Source organism: Cervus elaphus, chromosome X (assembly GCF_910594005.1).
Source record: "Cervus elaphus chromosome X, mCerEla1.1, whole genome shotgun sequence".
NCBI classification, from domain to species: Eukaryota; Metazoa; Chordata; class Mammalia; order Artiodactyla; family Cervidae; genus Cervus; species Cervus elaphus.
The window spans coordinates 178863319-178879471 of NC_057848.1; the positions used below are offsets into that span (position 1 = coordinate 178863319).

At 49.0% G+C, this 16153-nt stretch overlaps 1 protein-coding gene across 1 annotated transcript in view; it reads left to right on the plus strand.

The window, feature by feature from the left end:
- Nucleotides 1-16153, plus strand: part of DHRSX (dehydrogenase/reductase X-linked) — a 171001-nt gene that overhangs the window by 128689 nt on the left and 26159 nt on the right. The window contains exon 4 of the mRNA XM_043895364.1: nt 7219-7320. Within this exon, the coding sequence (XP_043751299.1) occupies nt 7219-7320 (102 nt within the window). The remainder of the gene's footprint in view (nt 1-7218; nt 7321-16153) is intronic.

Genomic DNA, 16153 nt, shown 5'->3' on the forward strand with positions numbered 1-16153 from the left:
TAAAAAAAAAAAAAAAAAAAAGAACGGAACAACAGCATTGTAAATCGACTATACCTCAATAAAAATTAAAAAAAAAAATAAAAAAGAACGGTGAGTCACCCATCCCTTGGGTGTCTTCCTGGTAGTGGACGGGAAAGTGTAACCGGAAGCAAAACTAACCAAAAGCCCTCCTGTTCTTGGGTAATGTAAGAAAGCGTGACAGCCTTTTATTGAGTGAATCCCAACTCTGCTGTTTAGGAGATCCGCCCGAGAACTTTCTAAAAGTCCAACCGTGGTGGAGCACAGATGCTGTTTATGAAGGCACGGACTTCTACAGCTTTGCGTGATACCCAAAGAATGTTTTATAAACACTGAGCTGTTTAGAGGCCTTCGTTACAGTCTTTTCCCGTGTCGGTTCTCAGAGCATGTTGAGTAGAGTTTCCTGAGCTATACAATAAGTCCTTGCTGGTTATCTAATACATGTTTATTTTAGAGGATGTGTTCACGGGATCCTTGAATGAAGGCAGGAGAAGAAGGAGGCGACAGAGGATGAGATGGTCACATGGCATCACTGACTCGATGGACATGAGTGTGAGCAAGCTCCGGGAGTTGGTGATGGGCAGGGAGGCCTGGCGTGCTGTGGTCCAGGAGGTCGCAAACAGTCGGATGTGACTGAGTGACTAAGCAACAATATTAGTGGGCATGTGTACATTCCAAACTCTTAGTTTATTCCATCTTCACTTTGCCCTTTGGTAAGCATAAGTTCACTTGTATATTTAAAAAAAAAAACAGATTCTACATATAGGCGATATCATATGGTATTTGTCTTTCTCTGTCTGTCTTTGTTACTGTGATCATCTCTGGGTCCGTCTATGTTGCGGCAACTGGGATTATCTCATTCTTTTTTATGGCTGCGTAACATTCCATCACTGGCTTCCCAGGTGGCTCAGTGATAAAGGGTCTGCCTGCCCATGCAAGAGATGCAGGTTGGATCCCTGGGTTGAGCAGATCCCCTGGGAGTATGAAATGGCAACCCACTCCAGTATTCTGGCCTGGAGAATCCCATGAATAGAATAGCCTGGCGGGGCTACAGTCCATGGGGTCACAAAAGTCAGACACAACTTAGTGAGTAAACGGACGGAGGAGTCTGGTGGGCTGCAGTCCATGGGGTTGCTAAGAGTCAGACACGACTGAGTGACTTCACTTTCACTTTTCACTTTCATGCATTAGAGAAGGAAATGGCAACCCGCTCCAGTGTTCTTGCCTGGAGAATCCCAGGGACGGGGGAGCCTGGTTGGCTGCCGTCTATGGGGTCGCACAGAGTCGGACACGACTGAAGCGACTTAGTGTCAGCAGCAGTGAGTAACCAATGGCAATATTCCATTTTATTTATATACCACATCTTCTTTATGCATTCATCTGACGATGGGTTGTTTCCACATCTTGGCTATCGTGAACAGAGCTGCGATGAGCTTTGGGGTGCACGTTCCCTTTTTCGCTTTCTTTGGATAAACACCCAGGAGTGGGATTGCCGGGTCATTCCGGTAACTCTATTTTTCGCTTCTTACGCAGCCTCCATTCTGTTCTGCGGAGTGGCTGCAGCCCTGTGTATTCCCACCCGCAGTGTAGGCGGCTTCCCTTCTCTCCACCCCTCTTACCACGTTTGATCTGTTACCTTTCTGAGCACAGTCGTTCTGACAGGTGTCAGGTGATACGTCACGGCAGTTACAGGTGCATTTCTCCCGCGATTCCTTAAGCAAGCTCACCGGGGTGGACGGTGGGGCGTGCTGACTTCATCTGGGTGTTGTCGTCCGTACACAGTGGGGGAACACATTAAACCTACGCTAATTCGGGGCTCTGATCATCTGGGCTAGGCAGAAGCTTCTTTGCGCCCTGCCCTGTCGATGGAAGAAGTAAATAAGATCCCCAGGAGAGCCATTTACCTCCTGGGAGTAGGAATTGCTTTTAAAGCACTTTTAAAAAATCACTGTTTCCAAGCACGACTCTGATTGCCTTCTCACCGGCTGGCTTCTGAGTCAGTCCAACGTCACTCTTTTCTCTTTCCTTGTGAAGTGCTTTGGGGACATCTGTTACGTGTCTTGGGGGGTCAGTTATAGGGTCCGTCGAGAATGTTCTCGTTTTAATTTCATCTTCCAAATAACACTTGGGGCTCAGAAACATTTGAATGATCTGTAATCTGAGAGTGGCACAAATTTTAGCAACTTCTACCAAAGTTTTTTATTTTAACCAATACTGTTGGCTTTTTTGGTGGTGGTGGTTGTTTACAGTCGATGGGTCGTGTTTGACTCTCTGCGATCCCGTGGGTGGTAGCCCGCCAGGCTCCTCTGCCCATGGGGATTCTCCAGGCAAGAAGACTGGAGTGGGTTGCCATGTTGGCGGTGGTGGTGGTTTTATTCTCGAGGTTCTAGGGCTTGAGCTTTACTGTGACGCCGTCCTGAGACGGCTCTGTGGTGGTGGTGAGGAACTGGGAACCTTAAAGAAACGGACTTTCCTGGAGGTCGATGGGTGCGTCCTGACCATATCGCTCTGCAGTGAGGGGTCTGTGTAATGCTGAGGACCCGGTCTTTGCTTGATAAGGATAAGCCTGAGGCTCAGGTGTGCCCAGAGGGACGTTGTAGGAGAGGTTTTCCCAGGCGGCTCAGTGGTACAGAGCCTGCCTGCCAGGCTCAGGAGACCCGCGTTCGATCCCTGGGTCCGGAAGATCCCCTGGAGGAGGGCATGGCAACCCACTCCAGGATTCTTGCCTGCAGAATCCCATGGACAGAGGAGCCTGGCGGGCTGCTGTCCATGGGGGTCGCCACGAGTGGGACACGCCTGAGCACCTAACACATTCACTTCCACATTTCACTCTTCTGTTTACCCCAGTGGAAACGTTTTCATTTGCCTTTTCATTCATGATTTTCTTTTTTCACCTGGAGTTATTAATGTGAACTCTCTCTTGCCATTCTGGTGTTATTTTTTGTTTTCTCATTCTCTTTTCCTCCCTCATTTTAAAAGTTTTTATTGAATTTGTTACAATACTGCTTCTGTTTTTTGTTTTCGTTTTTTTTTTTTTTTGGTCGCAAGGCATATGGGATCTCGGCTCCCCAGGCACGGATCAAACCTGCACTTCTTGCGCTGGAAGGCAAAGTCTGAACCACTGACCAGCAGCGAAGTCCTCTGATGCGATTTCTTGGCAGCTTTTTGTATCGGAAAGATGCACACGTCATAAAGAGAATCAGTTGTCTCCCCTCCACCCCCTGGGTTCAAAGTCAGTCAATTTACAAGTGGGGTTGTCTGGTTTTTGAAAGTAGGAAAGGACTTGATCAAAGATATCTGACACCCTCCCCGGCTTTTCTGAGTGTCTTTTCTTCATCAATTTTTTCTATTTATCCCATATTCGTTGTTCTGATGAGTCCTAATTTGCTTGATTAGATCGTAACAGTCAGTCTTTTTCTCGATTGAAGTACTCATTTCCTTGAGATGTTCCTATTTTACTTGTAAATCGAGCGTATTATTCATTCGGTTAGAAGCACACACCTATCGTTTTAAAATCTTCTTCCTATCATAGATTTGTCCCTGTTTGTTAATTTGCATTCCCAACCTTGTCAGATGTATTATCCACAGTCTTCTCTGGGTCCTTGTTTTTTTTTTTTTTTTGTCTGTCGATTTCTCAGATGCTCAAAGATGTACACACTGTTCTCCCGGAACCATTTCGGGTTCTGCCCACCTCTTCCTGCGTTTCTAATGGGTTTTGACAAAGAGCCTCTGATGTTGTGTTACTAGAAACTTTCTGATGAAGAAACAGCAGCAGAGGATCCCGCTGCTTAACTATAATTATCATGGCTTCAATATTTTTTTTATTAATCTTTGTTGGGATGTCGTTGCTTCGTGATGTCCTGTTAATTTCTGCTCTGCAGCAAGCTGAGTCAGCCATATGTATACATGGATCGTCCCTTTTATGCTTCTCTTCCCATTAGGTCGTTACAGAGCATTCAGTAGAGTTCCCTGAGGTATCCAGTAGGTGCTCATTACTTATCTATTTCACACAGAGTATTTGTCTCAATCTGAATCTCGCAAATTCATCCCACCTCAACTCCCCACCTTGGTGTCAACACAAATGTTCCCCACGTCTGTATCACGCCTTTGCGTTGACTGAACATCGGACCTACAGGTAACCATCCTCATTGTCCCGTTAACATTTTAGCCCCGAATCACGTCCTCCTTGTCACGAAAGGGACAGCCCTGCCTGCTGTTTCCTTGTTTGCCTGCCGCTTTTCAGCCTTTTAAGTGTTAATCCCCGCCTGAAAAAACCCCGTCGTGAGCTTACAGAAGAATCCTCCTATTTCCTGCCGTCAACATGGTCTCGTGGGAGGGTACCATCTTGCTTTTGTATCATGACCAGCCGCTCGTCATTCAGTCTCACTCTTAACTGAGTCAGGATCAGACCCTTGGCTTAACCCTTAACTCTTTCGAACTCTTTCATCCCCTACCTATTATGTGAATTTCCGGCTTTTTGCTACCCAGACAACTGATATATCTCCTGTGGTCCAGTCACCTGCATGGCAGATGTTCTATTTCTTGTCCCCTCGGGGTGCCCTGAAAATTCTCAGAGCATTGCAGCCTTCATTTCTCTATAATCATGTAGCTAGACATGAAAGGGTAGGTTAATGGCGCCCCAGGTCAAGAGAAAAATGTCACCTACGGGACTTCCCTGGTGGGCCAGTGGTTAAGACTGAGCGTCCAATGCAGGCGGCTTGGGTTCAGTCCCTGGTGGGGGAGCCAGATTCCCCATGCCTGCAACTTAAAGATCCTGCATGCCGCAAGGAAGACCCACGGTAACCAAATAAATAATTGGAGAAGGAAATGGCAGCCCCCTCTGATCTTCTTGCCTGGAAAATCCCACGGACAGAGGAGCCTGGTGAGCTACAGTCCGTGGGGTTGCAAAGAGTCGGGCACAACTGAGCGACTTCACGTTCACTTTCAACCAAATAAATAAGAGGCGAAAATAGTGTTTAACTGTCACCTGTTGCCTCCTCCTCCCCGCTAAGAGCCCTGCTGTGACAGTTACCCCAATCCCCTCTCACTGTGTTCATTGCTGGGGGTCCACAACCCCTAGTCGCGTGCTAGATGAGCCCCTAACACACGTGAGGGCCTTGTCCTCTCAATGGTCAGTCCTGGGGCCCCTGCTTGATGGGAGGCAGGGGTCAGACCGTGTACCCTGTCTTCTGTACTTCCCTTCTCAAGGCTGGAGCTCTTCAAGCATTCTGGTCTGCGGGGAGCAGTCTGCCCGCCGCAGCAGTAGGACTTGATTTAGGGGCGCATCTTCCTCATTGGGAAAAACCCTGATGCTGGGAAAGGTCGAGGGTCGGAGGAAGAGGGGACGACAGAGGATGAGGTGGTTGGATGGCATCACCGACTCGATGGACGTGAGTTTGCGTGGACTCTGGGAGCTGGTGATGGACAGGGAGGCCTGGCGTGCTTCGGTCCATGGGGTTGCAAAGAGTCGGACACAACTTCGCGATTAGGCAACAAATCCCCTGTGCGGTATAACCCCCTCCTTCCAGTGAGAGGCAGGGGCAGCTCCTGAGTGGATGTGGAAACTGGTGCTGCTGATGAGACTGGGCACAAGGAATTTCCGGGCAGTCCAGTGGTTTCACTGCCAGGGCTCTCTGGTTCAATCCCTGGTCGACGAACTAAGATCTTGCAAGCTGTCTGGCACAGCTATAAAAAGTGGGGAAAAAAAAAACAAACAAACAGTGGGAAAAAAAAAAGCAAGATGCAGTGACTCGCTCCCAAGGCAGTGCTCTCAACATGAAGCATCAGTCCCCGTGTTGCTTGTCAAATATGGTCCTTTTTGGGCTTCCCACCTGGCGCCTGGTAAAGAACCCGCCTGCCAGTGCAGCAGACTCAGGAGACCCGGGCTCAATCCCTGGGTCGGGAAGATCCCCTGGAGGAGGACATGGCAACCCACTCCAGTATTCATGCCTGGAGAGCCCCATGGATGGAGGAGCCTGGCGGGCCACAGTCCATGGGGTTGCAGAGAGTTGGACAGGACTGGAAGCTGAGTGTGTGGGTCCACTGGTCCTTTTTTTTTTTTTTTTTTTTACCATTGGTTCTAGTTATTAGCAATGGTGTGGGTTTTCCTCTTTTTTTTTTTTCTTTTTTTAACATTCCTGGGAGTGTTTCAGGGGGAAATTAGAACAGCGTGTTGGGGATTCCTGTGCAGATGGCTCTGACTTCTAGAGCAGAAATTCCCAACTCCCTGCGGCAAAGCTCCGTCTTCCCCAATCTGCCACAACCTGCTGCCGCTGAGAACAGAATCAAAAGAGAAAAAAAAAATGCATTTAGGAAACATGCAGGGGACTGCTGCTTGACAATGCAAGGGGTATGGGTTTCATCCCTGGTTGGGGAGGTAAGATCCCACTTGCTTCTTGGCCAAAAAGACAAAGCAGAAAGCAGAAACAGTATTGTAACAAAGTCAATAAAGACTTTAAAAGATGGCCCACATTAAAAAAAAAATATTAAAAAAAGAAACATGCAAAAGGTAAGTGCCTAATGTTGCTTTTTTTTTTTTTTTTAATCCCTGGGCTCAGCTGACATACAACCACTATTGATTTTTATTTTTATTTATTTTAATTTCTAAATGCATACAGTAAAGAGTCTGCCTGCAATGCAGGAGATGTGTCCTGCTCTTGGCAATGGTGTGGACTGTAGCTCACCAGGCTTCCTCTGTCCATCGGGGATTCTCCAGGCAAGCATACTGCAGTGGGTTGCCATTCCCTCCTCCAGGGGATCTTCCTGACCCAGGGGTCGAACCGGGGGTCTCCTGGAGAATCCTCATGGACAGAGGAAGCCTGGTGAGCTACAGTCCCCAGGGTCGCAAAGAGCAGGACACGACTGAACGACTGACACTTTGACTTTTCAAATGCATCCTCACTTTTCCAGCGTGTCTTCTGACGGAGGGCTCACCCACAATCCGCAGGATGGCGACCGTGCTGAGTGACTGATCCTGGACTACGCCCACCCCTTACGCACACTCCCTTTGTTATTTTTTTTTTCAGGGAAAGCATTGAAAACACACCCTCTCTTGTTCTCAGGGGCAGGGTAACTTGGCACACACAGCTTCCTCTGTCTGTACTCAAGAGTACCCTAACATGTCCCTTCTGAGTGAACGCTGATGGACTGTAGCATGTGTGGTCGGTTGAAAGCTCACCTTGCTTCTTTGTCTTTCTGCAGTGGAATTTCTGTACTGCGACCTGGCATCCATGAAGTCTATCCGGCAGTTTGTCCAGACATTCAAGATGAAGAAACTCCCCCTCCACATCCTGGTGAATAACGGTGAGTTATGCAAGTCTGTTCTATGCGTCTGCATCTCCATTTCTTGCCTGCAAATAGATTCATCAGTACCGTTTTTCTGGATTCCATATACGTGCGTTAATGTATGATATGTGTTTTACCCTTTCAGACTTCTTTACTCTGTGTAACAGACCCTAGGTTTGTCCACATCACTACACCTGAGTCGGTTTCTTTGCTTTTCGTGACTGAGTGATATGTCCCCAATTCTTCACTCTGAATAAGAGCCTGATGATCTAGAGGGTGGAATGGCGTGGGGTGGGGGGAGGCTCAGGAGGGATGTATGTATAATGATGTCTGATTCATGGTGTTTACAGAAAAAAAGCAGCATCGTAAGCTAATTTTCCTCCAAGTAAACAGTAAATGTTTTTGCCAACAAAGGTCCATCTAGTCAAAGCTATGGTTTTTCCAATAATAATGTATGGATGTGAGAGTTGGACCATCAAGAAAACTGAGCACCGAAGAATGGATGTTTTTGAACTGTGGTGTTGGAGAAGACTCTTGAGAATCCCTTGGACTGCAAGGAGATCCAACCAGTCCATCCTAAAGGAAATCAGTCCTGGGTGTTCATTGGAAGGACTGTTGTTGAAGCTGAAACTCCAATATTTTGGTCACCTGATGCGAAGAGCTGACCCATTTGAAGAGCCCCTGATGTTGGGAAAGATTGAGGGCAGGAGGAGAAGGGGACGACAGAAGATGAGATGGCTGGATGTCATCACAGACTTGATGGATATGAGTTTGAGCAAGCTCCGGGAGTTGGTGATGGACAGGGAGGCCTGGCGTGCTGCGGTCCATGGGGTCGCAAAGAGTCAGGAATGACGGAGCAAGTGAACTGAACTGAAACAATAAATTGAAAAAATAATGGTGACGTCTGGTGAACTCCAGAGGTTAATTCAGGCACAGACAGGCGCTCTGGCAGTCCTTGGGGAAAGCGGCATTACCATGGATATATAGTCTCAGCTACTGCCGAAGCTGTGTTCCACTGATGTGTTTGGCTTTCGCTATCGGGATAATCAGTTTTAGGGTGTTGCTTTGAAATGATGTTAAGTGTGCTCAGGGCTTCCCTGGTGCTCAGACGGTAAAGAATCCGCCTGCAATGCAGGAGACCTGGGTTTGATCCCTGGGTCGGGAAGATTCCCCTGGAGAAGGAAATGGCAACCCACTCCAGTGTTCTTGCCTGGAGAATCCCATGGACAGGCGTGTCTGACTTTTTGTGACCCCGTGGACTGCAGCCCACCAGGCTCCTCTGTCCAGGGAATTCTCCAGGCAAGGATATTAGAATGGATTGCCATTTCCTTCTCCTCTATGCTTATGAGTCTGTTTCTATTTCATAAGTAAGTTCAATTGTATCATTTCTTTTTAGACTCTGCATCAAAGTGATATCATATGGTATTTCTCATTCTCTGTCTGACTAACTTCACCCAGTATGACAATCTGGAGGTTCAATGGCATTCTTTCATCCTTTTTCATGACTGAGTAATATTCCACTGTACATATGTACCACATCTTATTTATCTATTCCTCTGTCGATGGACATTTCAATCAAACCACAGCTCTAAAGGGAACGATTACTGGGAATATCCTGAGTCAGCAGCTGCAAGCCCATTTCCTGACTCCACGAGTTCTCGGACCAAGACCCCGTCCATGGTACTGATGGTGTTCAGTAGAGTCCGCTGAGTTTAGCAAAGCTATGTGCCCAGGAACGTCCTCTGGGATAGTAACTCCTGCTGGCAAGGTGATTGGTTCAAAGGAGCTGGATTCAGACTCCCTTGGTGGTCCAGTGGTTAACACTCCCCACCCCCACCCCCCGCCAATGCTGAGGACGCAGGTTTGATCCCTGGTCTGGGGAAATTTCACATGCCCCGGAGCAACTATGCCCATGTGCTACAGTTACGGAAGCCCTTACACCCTCGATGTGCTCGGCAACAGAGAGGCCACCACAGTGATAAGCCTGAGCTTATCCGTGTCCGACTGGGGAGTGGCCCCTGCTCGCTGCAGCTAGAGAAAGCCAAGCAGCAACAAAAGCCCTGTGCAGCGAAAAATAAATAAATGAAATTTTAAAAAGGTTGGGGGGGGGGTGCTTGGGTTCCCAGGACCAACTCCTGGTAAAGCACCCCAGGCATCAGCTCTCGTGGAGAACATTCCCAGCTGAGTCCCACGGAAAATGTGTCCAAGGGTCACGGCTACCTAGTGTTCCTTGCTAGCTTTGCATTTTTTAATTTATTTAATTAATTTTTTTTATTACCATTCTTGATGGAGACCACTTTTCTAGTCTCTATCGAATTTGTTACAGTATTGCTTCTGCAGCATCTGTCAGAGGAAAGTTTCACGTTCTAAAGAAAGCAGTTATATTCTGTAGCTGTAAATTGGGTCAATAAAAGTGGTGAAGCGAAAGTCGCTCAGTCGTGTCTGACTATTTGCGACCCCCATGGACTATACAGTCTGTGGAATTCTCCAGGCCAGAATAGTGGAGTGGGTAGCCTTTCCCTTCTCCAGGGGAATCTTCCCAACCCAGGTTTCAAACCCAGGTCTCCCTCATCGCAGGCAGATTCTTTACCAGCTGAGTCACAAGGGAAGCCCAAGAATATTAGAGTGCGTAGCCTTTCCCTTCTCCATGGGACATTCCCAACCCAGGGATCGAACCCAAGTCTCCTGCACTGCAGGCAGATTCTTTACCAACAGAGCCGCCAGGGAAGCCCGGACTATCAGGAAAGTCCCTAAAGTTTATTATTAAAGAGAACAATCAGGATTTTGCAGATGTTCGGCCTTCCAGTCGGGGAATATTTGTGCATGCGTTAGCATGACACAGATGGAACGAGACTGCCTCTCTCCACCGGTGAGGGAACTCATGATGGAGGCTGGGGCTTCGTCCACCCTGAGAACGATTAATAGTGGGTGTCCTGCTGAGCCGGTCAATATTTATCACTTATTCCCATCCAAACTTGATGGATCGCGTTTCCCATCCTCGTGCCAGAACTTGGACAGGTTTGTGTTCACCGCTCAGAATTTATGGTCTGTCCTTGTCGGAATACTTCCCACCTCTCTCCTAGATGGATTTCCCAACATCAAGGATTACTAAAAATTATGTGTCCCCACCCTCCCACCCTCCCTGCCGAATAAACGTGTCAGTGGTAACCCTGAGAAAGAACAAAGATGGCTTGCCTGGCCAGATACACGTTAACCCAGTTTTCCCCATAGATCTTCATTTGTTCAGGAACTCAGAGCATAAATCGGCTCACGGACCAAGGACCGTTAGAGCTGGGCTTCCAGGCACTGGCCACAGGGGTCTTGATGTCCAGAGCAGTCAGGAAAGCGGGGAGTGGGGTTAGGGTTAGCCCTAGGGTGTAAGGGCTTTCTTGGGGAACAAGTGCCCAAATGTCGTTTGGTTGCTCAGTCATGTCCGACTCTCTTGCGACCCCATAGGCGGTAGCCCACCAGGCCCCTCTGTCCATGGGATTCTCCAGGCAAGGATACTGGAGTGGGTTGCCATTCCCTTCTCCAGGGGCTCTTCCTGACCCAGGGATCAAATTCGCATCTTTTATATCTCCTGCATTGGCAGATGGGTTCCTTACCACTAAGCCACCTGGAAAGCCAGACAAGCACCTCACTTAATCGTGGGTTTAGTCGTGAGTGGGGACCCTGGGAGTTCTGAGTCCAGCATCCAGGGCGCTGCCATCTGCACCTGGCTTCCCCAGTGGATGAATCCCCGAGGGGGTGGTCTGAACGCGTCCAGAACACGGCAGGGTGTTCGGCTGTAGGCACAAAAGTGATACCCAGACACTGCTGTAAAAATATATTTCCGCCCGCGATGCTCTTGGCCAGGGCTTGCTCAGATGACCCTTGAAGATCTCCCAGGTCACCTTGAACTCCCCCTGTGCCTGGAGCCTCCTCGCTGTCGACTGGAGTCAGAGAGTTTCTGCTCGAATCTGTCAGCAGAGCTTGTGTGCGGAGACCATCCAAGCTGGCACACCCCTCGGGCTGCACGGGACCTGTCTTGTCCGTGATCGCTGGTTAACGCATAATCCGAACGGAGTGAGTGAATAGGTCCAGCCTTAAGGAGATGGCCCAGGGGGGCGTCCTTCAGCTCAGATCACCGTGCACCTGACCACAAGTGCCCCTGCAAAAAAAAAAAAAACCACAAATGAGTCCAGTGGGTCTGTCCAGTGGCCTTACCTCCAGAGCCCATCAGCTGCACCGAGGTCTGGCTGACCACACTCTCCGGGTGTTTTCTCTGCTGCCAACGTCCAAGAAATCAAAGACTATTTTCCCCTCAGCTTCATGAACAGCGATGGAACCCAGACCCCTTGCATTGCAAGTGCGGACTCCGAACCACTGGACCATGATGAAAGTCCCCCAAAACCATCTTGAGGATATAAGAACCAGCACCAGCTCTTTTTTATAACCTGGTCTTCAACTCCACAGGCTGAAGCCTTGGAAACACCTTCAAATTCAACCTGCAATTCCTGCCAACCCCCGTGTCCCCCTTTCCAGCCCCCTTGCTCCATGAGGTGGCGTGTTTTCCAATGGATGCCGATACAGGCAAGGGCGTTCCCGGTGGCTCCGTGGTCAAGAATCCGCCAGCCAGGCAGGAGATGCAGATTCGATCCCTGGGTTGGGAAGATCCCCTGTAGGAGGACACGGCAGCCCACTCCTGTATTCTTGCCTGGAGAATCCCACGGACGGAGGAGCCTGGCGGGCTGCAGTCCATGGGGTTGCAAAGAGTCAGACACGAATGAATGACTAAGCGCCGCGAAGCACAACAGGTTCATAAATACGTGCCTTCTTATTAATAATCATCTTTAATGAAGTGCAGTGGGTGTACAGTCTTATATGTTGCAGGTCTACAGTATGAAAGTGAAACTGTTGGTCACGCAACTGTGTCTGACTCTCTGTGACCCCATGGAGTGTAGCCCACCAGGCTCCTCTGTCCCTGGGATTCCCCAGGTAAGAATACAGGGGTGGTTTGCCATTTCCTCCTCCAGGGGATCTTCCCGACCCAGGGATTACACCCGGGTCCGCTGCATTGCAGGCCAACTCTTTCCCGGCTGAGCCACAACATAGAGGGCAGTGATTCACGGTTGGTAAGCTTGTACTCCATGGACAGTTATTATATAATGTTGGCTAAGTTCCCTGTTGTGTACAATATATCCTTGTCCTTTATTTTATACTAATGTGAAATGAAGTGAAAGTCGCTCAGCTGTGTCCGACTCTCTGCGACCCCCCGGACCATACAGCCCATGGAATTCTCCAGGCCAGAATCCTGGAGCGGCTAGCCTTTCCTTTCTCCAGGGGGATCTTCCCAACCCAGGGGTGGAACCCAGGTTTCCCGCATTGCAGCGGCTTCTTTACCAGCTGAGCCACAAGGGAAGCCCAAGAATACTGGGGTGGGTAGCCTATCCCTTCTCCAGCGGATCTTCCCCACCCAGGAATTGAACTGGGGTCTCCTGCATTTCAGGCGGATTCTTTATCAACTGAGCTATGGGGGAATGTTATACTAATACAATAGTGGTTTGTATCTCTCAAACCTCTCCCCTCCGTCTTGCCCCTACCCCTTCCTTCTCTCCCACTGGTCACCACCAGTTTCTTCCTTGTATGTCTGAGTCTGTTGCTTTTTGGTTATATTCACTCGTCTGTGGTATTTTTAAGATTCCACGTACAAGTGATACGATGCAGTATTTTATCTTTCTCTGACTTATTTCTCAGAGCACAATACCCTCCAAGTCCATCTATGTCACAGCACATGGGATTATTTCATTCCTTTTTTATGACTGAGTGATATTCCATTTGACTATTATTCCACAGGCTTTCCTGGTGACTCAGCTGGTAAAGAATCCGCCTGCAATGCAGGAGACCTGGGTTCCATCCCTGGGTTGGGAAAAATCCCCTGGAAAAGGGAAAGGGCTACCCACTCCAGTGTTCTGGCCTGGAGAATCTCATGGACTGCACAGTCCGTGGGGTCGCAGAGAGTCGGATGTGACTAAGCGACGTTCAGTCAGTCACTCAATATTCCATTATATATATGTACATATCTTCTTTATCCATTCATCTGTCGATAGACACTGAGGTTGCCTCCCTATGTTGTCTGCTGTGAACATTGGGATGCATGTGTCTCTTCAGATGATGTTCTCTGGATATATGCTCAGGAGTGGGATTGCTTGGTTAGAGACAGAGATTTTAGATTTAACATATGAATATATAAGTGATATTACATGGTATTCATCTTTTTGTTTATGGCTTACTTAAGCTTAGTATGATCATCTCTTTCCATCCATGTTGTTGCAAATGGAGGTATTTCATTCTTTTTCATGGCTGAGTAATACTCCGTTACACACACACACACACACACACACACACACACACACCCCGCACATCTTCCATATCCATTCATCAGTCAATGGACACTTAGATTGTTTCCACATCTTGCCTGTTTTAATTAATGCTGCTAGCAACCTGCCCCAGTATTCTTGGCTGGAAAATCCCATGGACAAAAGAACTTGGCAGGCTACAGTTCACGGGGCCTCCGAGGATTGGACAGGACTGAGCAAGCAAGCATGCAGACATATGGAAATAACCATTTCCTTTGCCTGCATTTTGGGCCACTGGGCCTCTGGTCCTCCCGCGGGGTTGCATCCAGAGCTGCTGTTATGTGAATGTCCCACAAGGGTCTCATGTCCAGAGTGGCTTTCTCCTGTGGTCTGAAATTGTTGTGGTTCAGTTGCTCAGTCGTGTCCGACTCTTTGCGACCCCATGGACTGCAGCACGCCAGGCCTCCTTGTCCATCTCCAACTCCCAGAGCTTGCTCAAACTCCTGTCCATTGATTCGATGATGCCATCCAACCATCTCATCCTCTGCCGCCCCCTTCTCCTCCTGCCTTCAATGTTTCCCAGCATCAGGGTCTTTTCCAATGAGTCAGCTCTTCCCATTAGGTGGCCAAAGGATTGGAGCTTCAGCTTCAACATCAGTCTTTCCAATGAATATGCAGGGTTGATTTCCTTTAGGACTAATTGGTTTGATTTCTTTGCAGTCCAAGGGACTGTCAAGAGTCTTCTCCAGTTCGTCCTGCCTGGCGCCTGGCCTCCGCTGGGCTTGTTGACGAGATCCCCATGTGTGGTCTCTGCAGCAGAACAGAGGTCTTAGCAGTGCCGGCCTTCTCTCGGGAGGCTAGCTCTGCCCGCAGAGACAGAATTCTGAACACTGGGGGCTTTTCTGAGCATGCCCTCGGACGCTCTATGACCTTGTCAGCTCCTCCAGGTTCCACTCGTGACGGCAGAGTTCGGGAGGCCACCGCGACTCGGGAAATGTGCTGTAGACTCTGTCTCCCGAGGGAATGCGTGCCCAGAGAGCGAGCAGGCTGGCTCTCCGTCTGCCTGGAGCGCTGGGTCCTTTCCCGACCAGCCTCACGGGGGCCGCGTGCCCCCGGAATGTACGAGTCTGTCATGGGCTGAGTACCCCTCCCCGCTGCGGGCACACACCCAGCTTATTGAATGCAGCTGCATCCCATCCACCTTCGACATCAAGGGAACTTTTCTCGAGGGAACTGTCCACACTGTCTCCAAAATGCCTCTTGTCCACCTCTGCCTGGATTCTTCCAGACAGCTCCTGAAGGGCATCCCCGACGCACTCTTCAGAAACGTTTTTACAATACACCTTACTTTTCATCGCATGTAAACCAGATAACCAGTGCGAGTCTGGTGTATTTTTAAACATTTTTTTCGCTGGGCTGTAGTTGCTTTTACAACGTTGTGTTGTGAACAGAACCAGCCGTGTGCTGTTTAGTCGCTCAGTCGTGTCCGACTCGTCGCGACCCCGTGGGCTGCAGCCCGCCAGCCTCCGCTGTCCGTGGGATTCTCCCGGCAAGGATACTGGAGTGGGTAGCCTTTCCCTTCTCCAGGGGCATCTTTCCAAACCAGCGATCCAACCCAGGTCTCCTGCGTGGCAGGCAGGTTCTTCACCAGCTGAGCCAGCAGGGGAGACCAAGTGGGCTGTAAGTATACACAATCCCCTCCTTCTTGAGGCTCCCCCCCACCCCCAACCCCCGTCTAACTCCTCTAGTTCATCACAGAGCCCCGACGTGAGCTCCCTGGGCTACACGGACCTTCCCACTCGCTATCTGCTTCACGCACGGTCGTGTATATATTTCAGTCCTTTTCTCTTCTATTCATCCCACCCTCTCCTTCCCCCAGCATCCCCCAGACTGTTCTCTACGTCTGTGTCTCTATTACTGCCCTGAAATTAGGTTCCTCTGTACCATTTTTCTAGATTCCGCATATATGCATTGATACGTGATACTCGTTTTCCGGACTGACTTCGCTTTCTATGACAGACTCTAGGTCTGTCCACATCACTGCGTCTGACGCAATTTCATTCCTTTTTTATTGGCTGAGTAATATTCCACGGCGGGCTTCCCAGGTGGCACAATGGGTCGTGAATCTGCCTTTGATGCAGGAGACGCTGGCTCCATCCCTGTGTCGGGAAGATCCCCTGGAGGAAGGCATGGCAACTCACTGCAGTATTCTTGCCTGGGGCATCCCATGGACAGAGGAGCCTGGTGGGCTACAGTCCGTGGGGTTGCAAAGAGTTGGAAACGACTGAGAATGCATGCATTAGATATTCCATTGTATATATGTTACTTTTTATTGACCACTCTTTAATACCAGACATTTTAAAACATCTTTGAGCTTAACATCATATAACAGCAAACTCAGTTGATATGTGAAAATTGTAGCCAAGTTTTTCATTTCAGAACCACACACGTTTGCAGACCTGACATGGTGCAGAAAATGTCTCTCGTTGAGGAGACCGGTTTTGTTTACATAG